This window comes from Geotrypetes seraphini, chromosome 6 (assembly GCF_902459505.1).
Source record: "Geotrypetes seraphini chromosome 6, aGeoSer1.1, whole genome shotgun sequence".
Lineage (NCBI taxonomy): Eukaryota > Metazoa > Chordata > Amphibia > Gymnophiona > Dermophiidae > Geotrypetes > Geotrypetes seraphini.
The window spans coordinates 172,589,636-172,612,709 of record NC_047089.1 but is presented as its reverse complement, the minus strand read 5'-3'; the positions used below and the strand labels follow the sequence as shown (position 1 = coordinate 172,612,709).

Here is a 23,074-nt window from a genome sequence, read left to right as displayed (position 1 = left end):
TCAGACATCGCGAAGGGATGGGAGGGTCAGACCACAAAGAAATTACTTATGGAGTGAGTGGGGAGCCGGCAAAGCGGCTGGAGTCTTTTTTTGTCGGCGAGCTGCCACTGCAAAATACTTTATTAAGGGAGCCAGCGAGACCGTGAATGCGGGGCCGTTGTAAGCTCGTATATACACTCTTGCCGGCCATGGACATACGGATCAGGGAACACGCCGGTAAGAGTGCGCATGCATGGCTAGGGTTTTATTATATTAGATGTTAAATTCCGTTTGGTTCCAATAAATCGTTAACCAATTTTTAAGGTAATCTCCTCCTTAAACAGACCAAATCAAATAACTCTACTTCTCCCCCCCCCATCCCATATCTATGAAATCAGCACATCACAATTGTCACACTTAAAGGGAATTCAAAAGAGTGCTAACCTTCCATCAGAGAGGGCCTGGATGGTACTGGGAATGCATGCCAGCTCCAAGTTTTGGAGGTTAATTTTCAAGACCATCTCTCAGGTGGGGGGTAGTAGCTGACAGCGTCTTTCCTCCCTTGGTTCAGTCATGTCACTTTTGTGTTGTGCCTGGCTACAGCCAGCCCTAATGAACAGCAGGCTCAAACCAGAGTCTCTTGCACCTGAGCTATGGTGCCAGCCCAGCGGTAGGGGAAGGTGTGGTTCACTGGTAGAGCTGCTGCCTTTGCACCCAAAGGTTGAGAGATCAAATCCTAGTGCTGCTTCTTGTGACCCTGGGCAAATCAATTAATCCTCCAGTGCCCACCGCTTTGAATGTCAGCTTTGAAATACCAAAGACACAAAAAGGTGGCATACAAGTCCCCCTTCCCTTCCCTTTTATTTTACTATAACTCATATCCATGTACAGTATATATGTAAGTATGTGATTATACATGGGTGGGACTGAGAAAGCTTTCCATTGGCTTAGAGCAATGACAGATGTGCATGCTTTTTTCACATTTGCTTCAGACAGGATTTGACATCATACTCTTCTCCTTTGTGCCTGCGTAATTAGGAATAAATACAACCATTTTTGGTCAAAACAGATTTTATGTAATGTATGAATAAGGTTCTACCCTAGAATGTGGGAAAAGTCAGCCTGGAAATAAGGAGACAGATTTTAAAAAATACCTCCTTAAATTTTACATATTGTTGCTTTCACTATTTTTATAGGTTGTCTCTAGGTTAGGGGGGCTGGAGGAGGACTTCTGGCAGCTTCTTGCCATCAAACTGCAATTCTGAGGCATTTGTATCACTGCACCAGCCTGAAGGTTTTGTCACATGAACAAATACATAGCTTTGCAATGCTAAGATCTGTAGACAGATGAGCCCAGAGACTTCTTTGTTTAAAAAGGTTTTGATGGGATCAGATGTCAGAGACATGGAAGCGCATTTTGCTTGCCCAGTGTGGATCCTAGGTATATCAGGAGGCCATAAGCTGTTAAGGAATGAGCCAGAATGGGGGTCCCAAACCAACTTTGCTCTCATTACAACAAAAATTCCTATAAACGATACAGCAAATGACATGAAACAATTTTCTAACTCCCATCTCTAATAGCTATTAGAGATGGGAGTTAGAAAATTGTTTCATGTCATTTGCTGTATCATTTATAGGAATTTTTGTTGTAATGAGAGCAAAGTTGGTTTGGGACCCCCATTCTGGCTCATTCCTTAACAGCTTATGGCCTCCTGATATACCTAGGATCCACACTGGGCAAGCAAAATGCCTGTTCACTTCTGCCTATGGCTGTGCTGAATCCCAAATGGTAGCTCTTATCTCTCTCCATTGTCTAGGTTAGTGGTTCCCAACCCTGTCGGGTTTTCAGGATAGCCCTAATGAATATGCATGGAGCAGGTTTGCATGCCTTGCACCTCCATTATATGCAGATCTCTCTCATGCATATTCATTAGGGCTATCCTGAAAACCCGACTGGCCTGGTGGTCCTCCAGGACAGGGTTGGGAACCACTGGTCTAGGTTACTACTGCGAGATTATGGTGAGACTAGTGTTTAATCCTGTTAGATTAACAAGTGCTAGAATAGATGTGTAGACTTAACAGATAACAAAATTTAATGAAAACTTATCGTGTGAGCTGTCTGTCTTTTTTTCTTTGTCTCTCTCTCCTTGGCCACTGTCTGTCTGGGTTTTTTTCTTTCTCTCTCTCTCTCCTTGGCCGCTGTCTGTCTGTCTGTTGTACCAATTCTCCTAAGGGACTAAAGGGATTAGGGCTCTTCAGCTCAGAGAAGAGATGGCTGAAGGGAGATATGATAAAAGTCTATAAAATCTTGAGTGAACATGTAAATGCAAATTGATCTTTCAAAATGTACAGAGATTAGGGGACACACCATGAAATTACAAAGTAAAACATTTAAAATAAATAGGCTACTGCAATTTACAGTATTTCTGTATTGCTTCTAGATGTAGGCAGTACTGTACACAACAAAAAAGATGATTCCTACTTGACAGAGCTTACAATCTATTTAAGACAGACAGAATAAATAATAAATTAGGAAGTGTTATCATGGAAATAATTAAGACAACATTACATTAGTGATTCTATTCTGCCATTAGTGATTCTATTCTGCCATTACCTTGCGGTTCAAGGCGGATTACAAAAGACGATATCTGGGAATTTTCAAGGGAAGTAAAGAGTGGATCAGGATGCTTCGGGGAAATAGGAAGGTGCAAGCGGTATTAAGTCAATTTCAGGAATTTCTTGAACAGTAGTGTCTTTAAATAGGTGAACAAGGGGCTAATATTTAAATGCAGCCTCAAAATTGCGTAGTTAGACTCTGGAACTGATTGTCAGATGATGTGGTAAAAGCAGTTAACGTAGCTTGATTTTAAAAAGGTTTGGACAAATTCCTGGAGGAAAAGTTCATAAACAGTCATTAGATAGACCTGAGAAAAGCCTCTGCTTATCCTTGGGGGAAAGTAATATGAAAACTACCTACTTTTTGGATCCTGCCAAGGACTTGTAACTTAGATTAGCCACTGTTGGAAACAGAATACAAGGTTTGATGGACCTTGGGTCTGACATGGTGATTATATTCTTAATAAACCATAGCTCAGATCTGTAAGGAATGTTTTGGGGGCTATGTGGGAGTAATGAATTAAGAGTTTTGTAATTATTTATTGTGCCTGCCAAACCAGATAATTTTGTGTTGTACAACCCCCCCCCCCCCCCAAAAAAAAAAAGGTCTCATGCAAAATCTGTTTTTATGTGTTCTTGCAATGCCAGCTTGTGTTGTGTTTTAACAAAGACTCTTGTCAAAGGCACAATACAGTTCAGATTTTGTGGTTGAATGAATTAAGCTAATTTCATGTGCTATGGTTGCACATTTCTTTATTACTGAATGATTATTTTGTTTTTAGCTTTCTAGGTTGAAACGAGAATTGACCCTGATGAAGCAAGAACTTCAGCACAAGGAGAAAGGAGTGGAGACATTACAAGAGTAAGTTCAGAGATCTTCAATGGCTGGTGCAAGGAAGGGAGGTTCTGTAGGATGTTTTAAAGATGAATCTTTTGTTTAGAATTTCACCTTTGCAATGTGTAATGCTTTGGTTACCTCTTTTTGTTGGACAGCCAGGGTACAGTGCGGGTAAAGGCTGGTAGTCTCAATTCTTCATGGTTGGTGCTAGGTAGAGCAGGTGGCTGAAATTTTTTCAGGGCCCTACATTCTGTGAATGTGGGGTCACTTTGGAACTTTGCTTGTGGTCAGCTCAATATGTCAAGAAATAACATAACATAACTTATTCTTGTATACCACCCACCCATAGAGGATCCGGGCGGTTCACAGAAAAGAATAACTGGACAATCAGTGATGTTTACATAAAATAAGATTATACATTAGCATTAAAACAATAAGATCATACAAAGTAGCATTAAAAAGGTAGTACAATTGAAACAATAAAAAAGATTATGTAATAAATTTATCAAACAAATGTGTTTTTAAAACCTTTCTAAAAGCAATTTACAAATGATTTTGAAAAATCAAAGGACTCAACCAGGAATTCTGTTTGCCTAATTGAAAGGCAATTGCTTTGCTAAGAAATCTCTTGAAACAACATGACTTAATAGTAGGATACATAAACATGAATTCATTACGAGTATTCTTTGCGGAGCTATAAAACTTGAAATTTTTCCCACTCTTCCCTTTTGTTCTATTCCTTCCTCCCCCCCCTTTAGTATGTCTGTTCCTGTATTGTTTTTTATTCATTATTTTATTTTTTATTTTAATTTTACAACGTTTTGAAATGTAATGTAAAGCATTTTATCAAATTTTTAATAAACTATAAATGAAAGGATAAATATTTTGGGGCCAAACCAAAGAGAGCCTTAAAACAAAAACACCCCAAATTTAAAAAGGACCCGTGCCTCAAAAGGCAACCAGTGTAATTGTTGGTAGAAATAACTAATATGATCATATTTCTTTAGACCAAAAATTAGGTGTACAGCTGCATTTTGTATTAAACAAATACACTTTAAATTTTTCTTGGAAGATGCCAGGTAGATAACATTGCAATAATCAAGAATTGACAGAATTAAAGACTGTACTAGAAGTCTAAAAGAGTCAAATTCAAAGTATTTTTTAATAGCTCGTAATTTCCAGAGTCCGAAAACATTTCTTCGTCATAAGGCCCGTATGCTCTTCAAATGCTAAATATCTATCTAAGATAACAATCCCAATGTCTATATTAGATTCTTCAAAACAAATGTATAGCCAAGCAGAGGAAAACCAAAATGTGAAAAGAGTAAGGCAGAACAGATCTTCAGGTTCCTTGAGTTCTTTCCATTCTACTAGATCATCTATTGTTCTGGTTTTGATAGTCAAGGTTCCTCTTCTCAGATGTCCTCCACTATCCTGTTGAGTGTTTGAGTTGCATCTTTTCCTCATTGTAGCTTCATGGAATTCTCTCCGATTCCTTGGTTCAAGAAGCGTCTTGTATATGTGGAGCTACAAATCCATAGACCTACTCAAATAGGGAAAAGACTTTTGTCATTGTGCACAGACCAACCTGACCCAAGACCCACTATTTCAGTGTCCAGGTACTCTGGCTACAAGTTCTGGCCACTTAAAGGATTGAAATTGTTTTCAGAAGAACTTGTCTTTCACTTGGCTGCTCAATCACATAACATTGAATTCCCTTCTCTCCTACGTTCTTATGAATCTTTTTCTTTAAATTTACTGCACATCTTAACCATGAAAACAAAAACATTTTGTTTTTCTGCCACCTAGGATATTTGATCATGCCCCTGTAATACTGAAGTTGAAAGGTTTTGAAAGTTCCTTCTCCCATATTGGCAACGGGTTAATTATCTTTGGAATGTAGAGCACACAAAGTCATGTTTTTTAATCATTTTAACAAAGCACTCCAAAATGCTTTAGTGTTGCTATACAATAATGCAAACATCCCCTTACCTACCTCCAGGGTGTCTACGTGCCGAGTTTATGTTGTACATATGATTGATGTGTCTTTATACAGATAAGCGGTATCCTACTGTGGAACATTTTCTATATATCACTGTATACCTTTTCCATTAATAAAATGCCAAGTCTTTCCATATTGTTGACATGGTTCGTTCCAGAACCTACCTATTCCTCAGTGGTATTTCCCAGACTGAGAGAAGAAACACAAGGGAAAAACTGCAGGAAACACACAGTGGCCATTTCTTTGAATTCCCTCTGTGGTTCTGTTGTGGGTGGACGGTGCAGCTGGAATCTAGGAATTGATAAAGAGGCCAGTCTTCGAGCTTGCCCTGCAATTGTGTAGAAAAATTGCAATGTTCTGCCAGCTCTGTCTTGTTTCCAGCCTAATTTGCTGCGTATTGCTAATGCAAATATGATTGGCAATGATATTCCACTGTTCTTCCAAAATCAGATGTAAGGCACAAAACAACCCAATCTCCACTACTCTTTTTTTTTTTTTAATATATAGCCTCTGCCCCTCTCCTCCAGAATTGATGTTCCTTTTATCAATGTGTCCCGTTGCTATTTGGTTCTGATGGCTAGCAAAGGTCAAATTTTGCTTAGCCATCCACCATAGTTCGATTCAAAAGCTTAAGATGTAGCATTAGCATTCTGTACCCTTGTGAGATGAAAACAAAACAAACCTTCTTCTCGTCTAAATCAGGGCATATAGATACTATGCTTCATTTTGCCATGGTGAGCATTTTCTCTACAGGCCATTCAATCCTTGAATTTTTTTGTTCACGTACTGCCCCCATCGGCCTTCTCTCTCTTTCTGGAAATATTGCAGGCCAGAATCCTTGATGTTTTCGTTTTGTTTTTTTCCCCCCAGCTATGTTGTGCTTCCTTTCATGTAATGCCTGATTTTACAAAGTGCTGGGCATTATTGTGTTTTTGTTTCTTGGGGAGAGGGTAAGGGGAATTTTGAGAGGGAATGTGTTTTAGCTTCAGAACAGAATGACTTTGCTAATTTTTTTTTATTTTATTTATTTATTCAATTTTCTATACCGTCCTCCCATTGGAGCTCAGAATGGTTTTACATGCATTTATTCAGGTACTCAAGCAGTTTTCCCTCTCTGTCCCGGCAGGCTCACAATCTATCTAACGTACCTGGGGCAATGGGGGGATTAAATGACTTGCCCAGGGTCACAAGGGGCAGCGTGGGTTTGAACCCATAACCTCAGGGTGCTGAGGCTGTAGCTTTAACCACTGCGCCACACTCTCCCCTGGTTCAAGCTGGCCGTGAAGCTGTATGAGGCACAAGGCCAAGGCCCATGATAGAACATCTGATGTGGTCAGTACCCGGAGATAACAGGAGGCCACTGAGAAATTGTATGGGACCCCCCCCCCCTCCCAATAAAAGGCTACTGTTGCTGGTAAGGGACAGGTCCTGCTGAAAGAAATAAGAGTCAGGAAAGGAGTTCATTTTGACAGTATCTGCTGTTGGTAGAAAGCCTGCAGAAAGCAGGTTGTGGTTAGTGAAGGCAAGCTGCCAGGGCTGCTGATGTCAAGGGCAGGAGGCCATAAGAAAACTTTCCATTTTTTTAACTAGGTGTTCTGTGGCACCATGCAGGGCAAGTAACCTGTAAGGTTGGCACTGAATTTTTCCTTCAAGATGGTTTAAAAATAGTACTTTAGGTAGTAAATTGTACCATTGTGCTTTACGCTGTGCCCTGCCAATGAAACTTTACCTTATACTTAAAGTTGTGGGGGTTTTTTTAACGCTATCTGAGTACTATACAGATTTGTGTCCAGCTGTTTTTGGACTTTTTTGCATTTATCAATTATGACTTAATTGTGAAGTTGCTCTAAGAGTCACAAGAGTGAGTATTACCTTTTGCCAACTTTTGTGTTTGCCTTACTGAGTGTCAGCATTTAGTTTTGTGATATATAAATTTGTTGTAACTAAATAAAACAAAATCATAGGCAATGGCAGTATCTAACGTCCGGTGTGTAAATTCTGAAAGGGAAACTCCACCCTCTCTACACCTCTGCTCCCCCCTACACGCACGCAGGGGGAAACGCTGACATCTTTTCCTCCCATTTAAAAAGAGCATTGTTTTAGCAACTTAAGTTGTGCATAGTCTTCGTTCTTTGTGGATTAATCTGGTTGCATGATGTAGCCAGTTCTCGGATTCTGCATTGCTCACTGCACTAAAATAGAACACAACGGAGCAGTTTTGCTTTCTTTTTTAATCCTAGCGAGAGAAACATAAAAGGCAATATTTCTGTGCACAAGCTGTCTCATATGGCCTGGACCAAAGGGGAAAGACAAGAGGCAGAAGCAGGACTTTGGGAGGTGCAGACAGAGGGGGAGAGTCCCTAAGGAAGAGCAGAGAGAGGCAAGATCATAACAGAGGAGGGAGAGAGAGAAAGGGAGACCTGGAACAAAGGTACAAAGGAGAACTGACACTGGATCTGGGGGCACTAAGGACATAGGAAGGAGGCGCTGGGGACACTAAGGACATAGGAAGGTACTGGGGGCACTAAGAACATAGGAAGGAAGAGGGAGGGAATAGAAAGGGACAATTGTTGGGCCTGAGTGCATATCACCTAATAAATAATTAAAAATAATTTATTAGGTGATATAAAAATCATGGAGATATAAATATATTAATAATAAATTTTGGTGAAAAAATGCATACGGGCAGCCAATGATGAGGTGCCACGTAATTCTTCCCGCAATCAAGAATTAACATAGTGGTGGAGTGGTGGGGCTGAGGCTTCCGTTAACATATATAATAGACAACGGGATCTTATGTGAGTGGATTCGGGTTAAATAGATATTGAAGTTGTATGCCATTGATTTCTGAAGTCATATGGGCGACAGGCAGCAAATTCTGCACCCAAACAGTTCCTGCTGAGTGATGCAAAGCTAGATAGCTCAGGCACAGCATTCATCATTAAAGGTATTAAGGGTAGTCTATAAGCCCAGTATTAGGTGCCAACTGCGCATATAGGTTATAGAATACGCACATTGGTGCCAGTAATTGGCATTTACATGCATAAGAGTCAGCACTTCCCAATTCGGTCCTGGAGTACCCCCCCCCTTATCAGCCAGGTTTACAGGATATCCACCATGAATATTCATGAAAGAGATTTGCCTGTACTCTCTCCATTATATGCAAATCTATCTTATGCATATTCAACGTGGATATCCTGTAAACCTAACTGGTACTCCAGGACCAAATTGGGAAACAGTTTAAATATGTGCCAAATATGCATAGCATTAAACTGCAAGGAGGGGTGTACGTGGGAGGGGTGTACGTGTAGGAGGAGCATGGGGGGCCTTGGGCATGAGATGAAGGCAACTTATAGGATACTGTTAGGCATGCCAACTTGCATGAACCATTGATCTGTTGTAAGTGGATGCACCCTGAATCCGCGGCATTGCAATCTTGGCGCAAAGTTATAGAAGTGCCCCAATTGATGCAGTACAAGGGGAAGAAATAACTGTAATGGGTAATAGGCTTCCATGTTAATATATATATATATTTGTAAAATGATAAATGCTGGAAATTAGCTTTTTCCACAGTTTCTTAGAAAGCTGTTGTCAATGCCCACCCCTACCTTGTCATTGATGAGGTGAAATTTTAAAAAATGCTTTCCATTTTGGGGAACTAAATTGTGTTAGATTCTAAAACACAATGCTGTTTTTATCTAGAAGGGCAATAGGAAAAATAAGTAATTATAGGTGGGAAATATTCCTTGTCTATAATAAAAAGGCATCACCTTGATACAGAGTAGTCATTTTCAATTTGTTTTTTTTCTCAGTTTTTATGTGCGTTTTCAGGTGTTTTTATTTGTTTACACATGTATATTTAATGAATGCATTGTATGTATGCAGATCTTTACATACACAGATCAATTATATGTGTGTTAATTCAAAAGTATGCATTTGTAGAATTAATTTGTGCACACTAAATTTTTTTAGACCCTAAATTATCATTGAGGTGGAAGTTAAATTTTAGTGGGATGCAGATTTTGTGAAAGAGGATACATATTCCAGAGGGAAGAAAGGAGCAGAGCCTGTGGATAACTAGCTCTTGAGCCTGAGCAGAGCAAAAATCTCCTGGGAGTGGTACAGAGGAAATGACCATGAACTTTGGGCTGAAGCCTGAACCTAGAAGTTTTCTCAGCGACTGGAGAAAATGGGTCATATGGAATAGTGGCGTAGCTACGGAGGGGTCTCAGGGTCCCAACCCCCCTCCCTCCAAGTTGGTCTTGGCATCTCTCCCCCAGCCAGTCCCTTCCCTCTACCCATCTGCAGCCCTATGCTTTCATCTTTTCTTCATGCCTCCCAGCTTTGCATTTTTCTGATATATCAGCAGCATCACAGATCAATCAGGTGTATTGTCTGCAGACCCCGGAAGGTTTCCCTCAGCATCGTTCCACCTACATAGGAAAAGGAAGTTGTGCAGAGGGAAGATTTCTGGGGTCAGCAGGCAATGCGACTGCCTTCAGTCTGTGATGCTGCTGATATATTAAAAAAAAATACTAGTGCCTGGAGGCAGGAGGAGAAGAGGAAGACATCAGAGTTTGGGTGTGTGAAGGAAAGGGGAACATACTGGGTTGCTGGGGGCAGGGTGGATCTGAGGAAGTGATAGACAGATATGGATAGATGATGTACCCATGTGGGGAGGGGGGATAAAGAGAGATTTTGATGATGCACCCACGAGGGGGAGAGATCCTGAGGGTGGGAGAGAGATGGATGATGCATCCATGGGGAAAAGGAAGGGGAGAGAGATGGATAATGCATCTGTGAGGGGAAGATCCAAAGGTTGGGGGCGGGAGAGAATGAGATGGATGGTGCACCCTTGGGGGGGAAAGAGATGATACTTTCGCAAGGGGAGTGGAGGCCAAGGGAGCAAGAGAAAGAGATGAATGATATACCTGTGAGTGAAGGGAGGTCCAAGGGAGATGAGAGAGATGGCTGATGCAGAAGGGAGAGAGAGAAAGATAGGTGATGCATCTGTGGTGGGGGTGGGAGTAGGAGGAGAAGAAAAAAATGCCAGATTGTGGGGAATGGGGTTGGGAAGATAGAACTCGAATGAGGAGGTAAAGAAGTTGAATTCACAGAGGGAAAGAGTGAAGATGGACCCAGAGAGAGAGAGAGAGAGAGAGAAAATGGGACCTGGATAGTAAGTGGGAGACAGATATGCTGGGATGCGAGAGGTAGTAAGCAGAGGGAAAAGAGTAAGTTGATGGGGAAGGGGAGAGATGCTGGCCCTGGGGTTGGGGATGCAGAAGATAGAGAAGGGAATAAGCTAAACAAAGGGAAGGATGGAAATAAAGAGATATTGGCAGAGAAGAAATAACAAAACAGGAGAACCTGGAAATAGCGGAAGATGGATGGGATTGGGGGGTGGGGGGGGGGGGGGGGGAGAAAGAGAACAGAATAAAATATGGATGGGACTGGGAGGAAAAAGTTGAGTTTCTATTTAAGCATCTGTAATAATTCAGCTGGTTTGGTTTTCCAATAAACATACTGATGATCAGGGTCCCACTACAATATTTACTGTATTGCATTTTCCTAGGTAGGATCTTTGTTGTGTTTCTTCTGTAAGTCAGTGGTGTTATGGTAAAGTAGATTAACTCTATAGGTCCTCAGAGATTTGTGTAGCCTTTGTATTTTAGGTACATCACAATATGCTTGGAGAGGGTCTATGATTATTATTTTTTTTTTTTTACTGAGATTATAGTAAAATCTTTTTTTTGTATGTGAGTTCCTGAGGAAATGCCCTTTTTTTTGCTTTGTATCCATTCTTAGAGGAGTTGCTATGGGGGTTTCAAAATATAAGTTTAAATTAACAGCTTGATAGTCCAGTGTGTAGTGCTGAGACCTCATTTAGAATATTGTGTATATTTCTGGAGACAGCACCTTCAAAAAGATATAAATAGGATGAAGTCGGTCCAGAAGAAGGCTATTAAAATGGTGCATGGTCTTCATCATAAGGCGTATGGGGACAGACTTAAAGATCTCAATATGTATACTTTGGAGGAAAGGCGGGAAAGGAGAGATATGATAATCAAGTCTCTTTCATTTGAAGGGAAGCTCTAGAATGAGAGGGCATAGGATGAAGTTAAGAGGTAATAGGCTTAGGAGGAAATACTTATTTACAGAAAGGGTGGTAGATGCATGGAACAGTTTCCTGGAAGAGATGGTGGAAGCAGAGACTGTCTGAACTCAAGAAAGCGTAAGATAGGCACATAGGATCTCTAAGAGAAAAGAAGAGATGATGGTTACTGTGGATGGGCAGACTGGACGGGCCATTTGGCTTTTATCTGCCATCATGTTTCTATATTTAAACTGCTACTCCAAAGAAATTGTGTCCCTGGATACTATGAAATGTGTTGAGATGTTAACCAGACTCAAGTTTATATAATGGCAAAGTTTAAGTTATGGGATAATGTAACTATATTTTAAAATGCCAGTGTTCCAAAGTTTCCATAAGTGTGCATAGGGTTTATGTATGCAGGACAGCTGTTGGCAGAGTTTACTTAGAAACCTATCATCGAGTGCATTCTTAAGGTATTATTTATGAGTATACCGAGCATTACTCACACCTATATGCCTAGTGCCCCCCCTCCCCCATGTTGAGTTTGGGCACTCCCAAAATGTCAGTTCTGGCTATGTCACTGACATGGAAGGGATGACCTATGAAAGCAAAGACAGGTATAGAGAGTGCTCACTCAAAAATAAAGGTTCTAGACTTTAAAAAAACGAACGTTGTTCAGATGAGGGATTATGTGAAGGAATTGTTATCTGGAAGGAGTAGAAATGCAGTGGGCAAAACTGAAAGGAGTTAATGTAAGGACAAGACTTTTTTGTGAGGCAACTAAGTAAAAGTAAGAGGAAAAGGCCGCTTTGGTTTTCAAAAGTGATAGCTGAGAAGGTAAGGAATAAGAGATTAGCTTTTATAAACTACAAAAGATTGCAGAAAGAGGAAGACAGACAAAAATATCTAGAAAAGTTAAGAGAGGCTAGCCGAGTAGTCAGGAAAGCAAAGATACAAATGGAAGAAAAAATAGCTCATACGATAATATGGGGAGACAAAACATATTTTGGATATATTGGTGATAGGAAGAAGTACAAAAGTGACATTGTGAGACTCAAAGGTGAAGGGGTGAAATATGTAGAATTAATAAAGAAAAGGCTGAATTGCTTAACAAGTATTTCTATTCTGTGTTCACGGCTGAAGTGCTGGGAGCAGGACCGCAGAAGACAAATGCGAATAGGGATAAAGTAGTGGTAGACCCTGATCAATTTTCAGAGTATTACGTTCATGAGGCGCTAGCTAAAATAAAGGTAGACAAAGCAATGGGGCTGGATGGATGCTATGGTGCATAGGAAGAGGTATGGCCAGTAGGAAAAAGGAGGTATTGATGCCCCTGTATAAGACTCTGGTGAGACCTCATTTAGAATATTAGTACAATTCTGGAGACCACACCTTCAAAAAGATATAAAAAAGATAAAGTTAAGAGGTGATAGGCACAGGAGGAAATACTTTTTTACGGAAAGGGTGGTAAATGCATGGAACAGTCTTCCAGAAGAGGTGGTGGAGACAGAGACTGTGACTGAATTCAAGAAAGCATGGAATAGGCACATGGGATCTCTTAGAGCGAGGAAGAGATAATGGTTACTGCGGATGGGCAAACTGGATGGGCTATTTGGCTTTTATCTGCCATAGCACTGTTATAAATATAATCTGTTATCTTCATCTTATCGTAACTTTACGTTGCTATTTATCCCCAACAGGTCCTGTCGGACATTACCTACTAAAATGTACATATTACATTTTCGCTCATCAAATTGTATTTCTATACTATTGCCTCCTGAGGTCTCTGATCTGTGTATTTCCTCTGAATATCTACTTATTGTATTTCGCTGAATGTCCAGCACTCTTGATTGTAAACCGCCTAGAAGTCGCAAGATTGTGGCGGTATAGAAGAATAAAGTTATTATTATTATTATTATTATTATCATGTTTCTATTACAAATTTTACCAGGAGGTTCATGTCAGCTTTGAACTGAATTGCATCTACAACTGTAGGGACAGAACGCCTAGTGAAAATGAGTTTACCCCTCTTCACAGTGTTCTGTTTGTAAATCACTATTCTCAGACTGTCATCAGTCGCTGCTGTTCTATGGAAGACTGTATACCACGGGACTTCATTCTTTGCTAACCCAGGGTTTAATTCACCAATATTAGCATACCTCCAAATGTACTTAGTACTGTATTGATGTTCCTTGTTGGCCTCTGGGCAATCTCATAATGGACCCTGAATCTGGCCACAGGTGGTGCTGTTGAGTGATGAACACAGTTCTAGTCTTGGAAATAATGAAATGCAAAGAACCTGGGTTTTTAAAAAAAAAAAAATTTTGTTGAGGAAGCATTACCACTAGGCTAGTGATACAGCACTATAGGCCTGAAACTGGTTTGTGCATGTTTCATTTTATATGAGTTCAGTCAGCTTTTTTTTTCCCTTGAATTCAAGTTTCTATAGAGATGAGACTTCTACATGATATCCTTGCCTTGTAGCAGCACTGAAGCTGACAGAATAATTTTCATGGTATCACATCATTTATATTTTCTAATAAAGTGTTTGTTTTCTAAGATTATGACTCATGATATAATTTGAACCCCCCTCCCCCCAGAACCGGCCCTTAGTTAAGAGCAGTTGAGTCACATAACTACAGCAACATTTTCACATGGGTTCTTCTCACCTGCTACCCAGATTCCATCTAAATTAGTGACATTAATGTGACCTTGAATGAAAGCCAGGACTGGTCTGCATCTTTTTTAATAAACTCTGAGGTAGAACCCTCAAGTATCAAGACACCTGTTTATAATAGAGCCAGGCCTGGTCTTGGCAGGCTCCCCACTCAGTTGACATGCTGCTTTCTCTGGTTGTGGCACTTGCTTTTCATTTTCTCATTATAGAGCAGTGTAAGGTTAATGGGAGGGACGTTTCATATATGGTGATTTATTTATATGCAGTATGACAGAGCCTTGTATTACAATAGGCCTGTTAATAAGTAGGCTTTCTTAGCTGCAAATGTCTCCCTCTTGTCTTCCTTTTTACTACACTTCAGCACCCTGCCCTTTGTAAAATATCCACCTTTCTATAAAATAGGTAGATCTTTTGTTCTGTAGGCTCATGATGCACATGCATATCTATTCATTGTGCAGTAGTGTGTGGCACAGTGGTTAAAGCCATAGCCTCGGCACCCTGGGGTTGTGGACTCAAACCCATGCTGCTTCTTGTGACCCTGGGCAAGCCACTTAATCCCCCCATTGCCCCCAGGTACATTAGATAGATTGTGAGCCTGCCAGGACAGATGGGGAAAAATGCTTGAGTACCTGAATAAATTCATGTAAAACCTGTTCTAAGCTCCCCTGGGAGAGCTGTATAGAAAATTGAATAAATAGTGTGAAAGGTTTCAGCCTCTGATAACCAGAGCTGCTATTGTGACATCATAATGCCTACTTCCACCAGTGCCTAAGAACCAACGTCATCAGTGATGTCACAATAGCTTGATTGTCCTATACTTGGCTCACTTTTACTACATTTTGATTTCTAGAGTGTCGCAGTGGTTAAAGCTACAGCCTCAGCACCCTGCTCCTTGTGACCCTGACCTGGGCAAGTCACGTAATCCCCCCCCCCATTGCCCTAGGTACACCCCACCAAGACAGACAGGGAAGAATGCTTGAGTACTTGAATAATTCATGTAAACTGTTCTGAGCTCCCTTGGGAGAACAGTATAAAAATTTAAATGAATGACTGGTGCTAGAGGGTAGCAGGCTGCGGATCCCTTACTGCCTAAAGTAGGAGCACCTTGAGGACAGCTACCAAAGCAACAATGTTGGAGGCTATTGTGACTCATCATTTTGTGACAGGTTATTTTCCATTGGTCTCTTTTGCTTGAATGCCAAATGAATTGAGATCAAATTTTTTTAATGTTGTGACTTATTTCATTCCCAAAGTAGCTATAATAGTTAAAAAGATTTGGTTAAGTTGGGGAAAAATTAGATGAGAATGCAGCATCCACAGCTGAAGCGGAGACTGGGAAATATAGATTTTCTGGCATAACAAGTATAAAGGTACAAGAAGTATAACTATTTATGGTAGAAAGGAAACTCAAGAGCTAGGCAGAAACTAGGGACAGGCTGTCATTTGCAGCAAGAAGAGAAATGTCAATAACACATCCTGTGTTTGCATGTCGTTGCCAAATAAAAACGAGCAGTAAAAACACATTTTGAGCTTTGTCGTTCTCTAAATGTGCACTATATGGGAAGAGAGCGCATTCTTTCCTGATAGCAGAACTACACTTCTCCCTCAGAATCCATGGTTTCAGCATCTGCGGATTCGGTTATTCACAATTTAAAAAAAAAAAAAAAAAGCTGCATTCCGAACCTTCCCTGCCTCCCTCCCGCCTTCCCCCCCGGCATCCTGGACCTTACCTGGTGGTCTAGCTGGCTTTTGGGACAGGAGCGATCTTCCTATGCTCCTGCCCCGTGCAGATAACTCATACAAAATGGCTGCTGTGAACTCCCGTCGTAGTCTCGAGAGACTATGGGAACTCACGGCAGCCATTTCCTATAAGTGATGTGCATGGGGAAGGAGCGTAGGAAGATCGCTCTTGTCCCGAAAGCCTGCTAGACCACCAGGTAAGGTTCGGGAAGGCTGGAGGGAAGCGGTGGGGTGTCAGAGCCGGCCAAAATTTTATTGGTGAATTTTCAACATTCGCGGGCCGGCTCTGCCCCTAACCCCCTCAAATACTGAGGGAGAAGTGTACCACACATGGGTGAACCATTGCACATGCACAAACTTGAGCTGTCCTGTGTAATATATTGCTGGAAATAGAGTACTTGATTTCTGAAATAGTGCATACTATTTCTAGAAAAGGGCAAAATGGCCAGAAAAATCAGAATAAAAATGAAAATTTCTGTTAACATGGGAAAATGAAAAATTTCTGGCTGTGCCTCCCTAGTAGAAACCAATGCTATTAAAAAAAAAAAAGCCATGCCATGCCATGCCAAAATGTTTTCCATTAAGTAACATTTGCCTCTGCCATAAATGTTAAAGGTTATTGTACTATAACAAAGAAAAACTGGAAACGTTCTTAATAAAAAGTTTTAATCATAAATGTTCATCACAGATAAAAGTGATGCAGGCAATTCAAAATCAATCCAAATGACACACAGCCTCTGATTGGTGGTGCGATCCCCTTTGGGGTCCGATGGAAGTACACCACAAAATTTAAGTTTGCATGAAGTAATCCAACTGTGTGTGGACCAGGGTTCTTCAAGGCATCCAAGTACTGCTTCTTCCTCCATTGGACCCCAGAGGAAGGTTTTTCAACTGAAACACGGAACGTGTCGTGTCTGCACCACCAATCTTTGCTGTGTGTCATTTGGATTGATTTTGTATTGCTTGCATCACTTTTATCTCTGATATTTGTGATTAAAACTTTTTATGAAGAGCATCGTTTCCACAGTTTTTCTTTGTTTTTGGATTTTCCTTGTTTCCTGTTGAAGTTTTTGGTATTTTTGTTGTGGATTAAAGGATATTGTACTTTTGGGGGGGGGGGAGTGGGGGCGGGAAGACCAGTAGTTTCCTCCTATTCCTTTTGACCTGCCAGCTCACTTCTGTTGAACTATAGCACCATGAGCCTTCCTCCACAGTTATTTGTGGTTTCTGTCCTATTTTTATATCCCTCTTTTAACTCAGTATTGCAAATGCCTTTGGCTAGGGGCCCCAAACCACAGCTGCCTCTGGAAGTCAGCTAATGAAGACCCTGATCTGGCCAGAAGGTGTCATAGCCAGCTGAGGTTTCATCTTGTCTGGGCTTTTCAGTGTGGCCTCCAGAACATCCCCATCTTCAGAGGAAGCCAAACCTGGAATCAAACTGTTTTTTCTCAGGGGCGATGTCTGTGTGGCATCAGCAAATCCTCTTCCTTGTTTACAAACTATAGTTTGTTAAAGAAAAGTCTCTCGTGGTATTTAGGAAATATTCAAAAGGATGCAGAGGAAGAGTACTTTGATTTGTTGGACTGCTATGCTGGTGTTTTTGGCCCTGACGAAGTGGCGTTGTTGACCATGAAATGATCGTCGGCTGCACATAGCCTTTCCTTTACTATTAAATAGACACACAGTTTTCTTGTGGTGAGAAAATTTTTTATTCCTATGACGTTGGATTGGTAAAGTGAGGTTTCCTCACCATTAACACTGAGGCTTTTTCTTTCGCCTGAAAATTTTTTTGCCGCCATTAATTAATCAATAATGTGGAGTTTATTTAGCTTTTCAGTTATTTAATTCACCCCCATTTCTCCTTTAGTTTTTTTGTTTTATAAATGATAAAGCTATCACAAGACACTTGTGTTAAGTGCTCATTATTATGTAACACAGTTTAGTAAAATTGCCCTTTAGATTGTGAACCCACTAGTCACAGAGAAAGTACCCGAATATAATATGTAAGCTGCTTTGGTTGTACCTTTACCAATATACTGCAAGTGTGATTCAGATCATTCAAGATGGTTTGCAAGAATAATACAATAAAAGCATAATATAATAAATAGAAACAAGTTTAGGATATTGCTGTCTAATGGACTCCCATCCTTTAGCGGCCCTTAAAAACAGAGAGCATTGATTTTTCAGCTTCATGCTTATTTTGAGAGGGAGCTGTGCCATAAAATATGAGCTGGTAGCTTGGTTTATAGGCTATCATATTTCATTTATCCGTCCACTTCAGTGCACCATACATACAATAAATGCAGGAAAATATGGATGGAAAACAAAAGTGGCAAAACGCTGTAAAACCTCTGACTTTACTCCTTATGGCAATCTCATACCCTGCACTTACAATCCGAAGACCTGCTTGCTGTACTATCAGTCCTTTGAGATTGGTTAGAATTCACCAGATATTTGATGGGGCTTTTTTGCCTTGCCTCTTTCCTTGGGAATCCTCCTCCTACAAAGAATTTAAAGCTGATCTCAAAACATATTTCACTTTGTCCTATATAGAGAGTTGGCAGCTGAGATAAGTGGTGGCTGCAAGCAGTCTACAGTATCTGTTGATTCTCTTTGCTTTTGGCTCTTTATCACCTGATACTACTTCTATTTTCCTGTTTTTAATGGAGTTCTTTTGTTTTATTTCTTTCCTGAGTGCATTTTTTTAAACAGAGTGCATTTAAAAAGAAATAGAATTGTAGACCTGCTGCCATAGGTGAGAGGTGGTGTAGTAAATTTTAATAAAGATAATTCTGAATTTGCCTGATTTCTAGGCCACGAGACCCTTCACCCTGAATCTCTTTTCCTGCTGGAAAGAATTTCCTCAGTGCATTAGTTTAGACTTCCTTACATCTTCAGTAGCTCCAGCTGTATCTGAACAGAGATATGAGTAACCTTTTGCCGTGCTCAGTGGTGATTTTCCACCAACTTATACTGGGTGAATATCTGGAGCTTTTATGAGCTTTATTCCAGTTTTCCATTATAGTTGATATGGAAGGTGAAAACCTAGTACCTATATTTTATTTTTATAACATTTCCACTAGGTGTGCTATTGTCAGTAAAATCTAGTTGGCTCACTAGCATGCGATATTTTATTTTTGGGGGGGGGAGGTTCAAACCCCATGCTGCTCCTTGTGACCCTGGGCAAGTCACTCAATCCTCTATTGCCCCAGTTAGATTAGATAGATTGTGAGCCTGCTAGGACAGATAGGGAAAATGCTTGAGCACCTGATTGTAAACCGCTTAGATAATCTTGATAGGTGGTAAATACGAGAATATCTAACAAAAAATAAAATAAAAATACTTTTTGTAAAATATCTTTATTCGTTTTAAAGCCAAAAATAAGTGCAACATATTTTACAGACATTTTACTCTTTAACAACACTTAAATTCTATCAAATTATATTTATGACAAATACATATATTAACCTCCCCCTTTATACATACCCAACAATTGCACTCTAAATAAACATAACTCCCCACCCACCCTCCTTAGACGTGCATGATCAAAGGACCAAATCAACAATCACTCCTTGCAGAATTCTGTCAATGGCTCCCAAACATCCATAAATTTCTTATAATGTCCCTGTTGTATGGCCATCATACGCTCCATTTTAAAAGTATAACAAAGAGATTCCCTCCAGAAAATGTAATTTAATCTATCACAGTTCTTCCAATTCCTCAGAATAAGTTGTATGGCAACCCCTGTCATTATAAAGAAAAGTTTGTTATTTTGAGCAGTTATTTGACTTTTAGCCCTCATTAACGTACCAAATACTTCTTATCGACTTATGTTCTCCTAGGTCCTTATAAGCATGTTTTTTGTTGCTCCGTGGGCCCAAGTTCTCAAAGGATTTCTCCCTTTGCCTAATCAGGCTTCATGTCTATCTTTGAATTGCAAGAGGGTCTAAGTTCCTATTGATACTGCTCTTCACTGTCCTTTTGTTGAATAGAGTTGGAGCCCCACTTCTGTTTGATAGGGAATCAAAACTCACGAGCCATTACTTTAACTTCAAAATTGTGTAACTGATTTTGTTTCCAGGATTGATCGTAAAATGTCCGTTGCTCACACCAACTACCAGCTGGATGAAGCCCAGGCTATAATGAATGAGCTCCGAACCATACGCAAAGCCATTTACATGGGGGAGAAAGAAAAACGAGACCTTTTGCAGGTAAGACTTTTGTCGTGATTGGGCTTTCCTGGCAGTCATTTTGAGGGAAATTTTCAAAGCTGTATAAGTGTGGAAACTGTGATTTTTGGGTGTGTAACTTGGCTGAAGAAAAATTTTCCTTTGTTCATTATAGCTAAGTGTTCATATAATTCTAGGCTGATTTAGAACAAGTTTTAGGAGACATGCTCTTAGGTAAGAGATAGAAAATAACATATTTAGACTATATTGTAAGCACTAAGCACATTGTCTTATGTGGAAAAAACACCTGCACAAAAAGTTGGTGCAAATGTGCATAATGTTTCTAAGATTAAGCACATAGTTATCAATGTTGGCTTCCATTAAGGTGTGTTATTTTACCATTAACTTAGGCAGTTCTAATGTGATGAGACCTAGTTATTAATACCTAGGGTTAAACAGTGAAATAACATTTTAATGGTAACACAGATTGATAATCCCCCCTCCCCCAACAATAGCTGAAAATACACATACTCTTTGAAAATTGGTACCAAGTCCAAGAGTTAAAAGTCCACATGTACTGTGTTCTATTGCCGTTTGAAAATTGCCCCCACCCTCTATGTGTTTAGAGGAACTGATGTTGAAATTACATGCGGAGACGGGTGACTCAGGAAGTCCTGCACAAAAACAGGAGCGAGCATGGCGGTGACAAGTGATTTAAACGGAGAGGAAATGGAAAATAAAAAAGGGAGGGGTCTTGGTGGGAAGTACAAAGCTCTAGATCTGAGTAAGGGGGAAGTTAAAAGGCAAAATTAAGTGGGAACTAGAAGTCTTTAGGTAAAAGTGATGTAGAAATTACATCCCTTGATAAATTTAAAAGTAACTTGACGGCTTTTCTTTTTAAAGACGCATATGGTGTATAATAGCCCTTTTAAGGACGGTAATGGAAATCTATTCCTTGCCATCTTGTAACCTTTTTAGCTTATTTTACATAATTCTAGACTTTTTATACTTTGTTCCCCTTCCTATTGTTTTGATCCCTCTTCCCCTCTCTTTCTCTTCATACAAATTGTATTTCTGCCCCTCTCCATCTTGTATCGGTAAGTTTATGTTCGTCAGTGAGTTTGATTGTTTGTAACACTGTTTGTAATTTGTTTTTAATGCATGTTTTTACTATACTCTGTTTTTATATTATGTAAAACCGCTTTGAATTTTTAATAAGGCAGTATATCAAATTTTTAATAAACCTGAAACCTGACTTTATTGGCAATCCCCCCCAAATATGCCTGCATGCCTGTCACCTCTATTATATGCAAATTTGCCTCATGCATATTCATTAGGGATATCTTGTAAACCTGACTAGCTGGGGGTTCTCCAGAACAGGTTTAAGAACCACTGCTCTAGTGGATATATGTGAGAGATTTGCATGCCTACTACCCCTGTGGTATGCAAATCTCTCCTGAAATCCTGTCCCAATGGTGGCCTTAGAGGACTGGAATACACTTCTCTAAATTAGAGGGTTATCTCTCCTATATAGAGAAATGCAAAATAGGAAATATCTATTCTCCTACCTAAGAAGGCAAATAATATAAATATCCTTTGACTGGGAGGAGAAGGATGTACCCGGAAAACAGGTCTTTTCCTTACCAGCACTGCATCTCTCAGGATGCACCTGGGTAACCATTCTGAGCTTTCTTTTTACTTTTTTCCTTCCAGGCAGGTGAAACCTCAGTCACATCTTACTTTATTTGATATACCACAATTAACAAAAACGCTAAACCAAAGTGGTTTATAATAACCCTAGTTTGCATATTTTGACATTGGATCAAAAAATTTCTGTTTAGATGGAGGAGAGTGGGGAAGTATTCTGTGGATGGTATTGGATTAATGGTGCCTAGATAATGCCAATGTGTGGTGCTAATTCAGCAAATTTTAATAGACAAATATATTTTGATGACTTTATCCATTTAACCAGGACCATATAAATACCTTTCAAAATTTTAATGAATAACTTACCTATTTAATTTTCACTAAGCACTAATTTTACCATGAGCCAGCCCGTAGGAATTCAGTGAGTGAGCATTTATCTCGCCGTCCTGTGGTAAAATGCTCTTACATCGCTTAGCAAAAAGAGCCCTAAGTTTGATTGCATATTCTGTAGACTAACCTAGCCAGATAAACTGGCTGAAAGTACACTTGAAGATATCCAAATAATTATTACTTTTATAGTATTTTATGTTATTTATTAACCATCCCCCTCCCCCCTTTTATGAAGCCACATTAGCTTTTTTATCGCTGGCCGCGGCGGTATTGGCTTTGATGCTCATATGAATTCTTTGAGTTTCAGATCTAATACTGCTGCGGCCAGTGATAAAAAAGCCTAATGCGGCTTCGCAACAGCGGGGGGGGGGGGGAGGGTAAATATGTATGAATTCAATTTTATATGCTGGAATTGTATTCATGAATTGTTAGCATTGTAAGGTTCCTTAGATAATCTTTTTAAGCTTCAAAGTTAGCTTCAGTGTCTCCAGATAATTCCTTGTGCTAGCAAAATAGCTATTATCTCTCTATCATGTCTCAAGGTGTGCCAAACACTAATGCGTGCATGCTAGTCTATGGACGCATTAACGTTTAGCGTGCGCTAATTCAATTAGCACGCGCTAATCGATTAGCGCACCTTAGTAAAAGAGGGGGTAAGTTTGTAATTTTTTACTGGTTAAATAGTTGTGAAATTTACAGGAAGGATGTCTTTATGAATTTCTGGAGATACTCGCAATCTTCCCACAGGAAATGTTCATCTGCATCAGTGCTTCTCAACCTTTAAGTGTTGCCGTAGCAACATCTTCCTATAGGTCCTCTATGTCCAAAATAAGAAACGTTCTTGAGTCCCTGCTCCTTAGGTTAAACCTAAGCTGCAATGTGATATAAAGGAGGCTGGATTTCATTTTTATTTACAGGG

General features: G+C 40.0%; 1 protein-coding gene across 4 annotated transcripts in view; it reads left to right on the top strand.

Moving 5' to 3' along the window:
• The window catches only part of WWC3 (WWC family member 3), a 230,235-nt gene that overhangs the window by 117,087 nt on the left and 90,074 nt on the right, over positions 1–23,074 (top strand). For all 4 annotated transcript variants that reach the window (XM_033949184.1, XM_033949183.1, XM_033949185.1 and 1 more), the window contains 2 exons: positions 3,378–3,457; positions 20,031–20,160. In XM_033949184.1, coding sequence (XP_033805075.1) covers positions 3,378–3,457; positions 20,031–20,160 — 210 coding nt within the window. The remainder of the gene's footprint in view (positions 1–3,377; positions 3,458–20,030; positions 20,161–23,074) is intronic.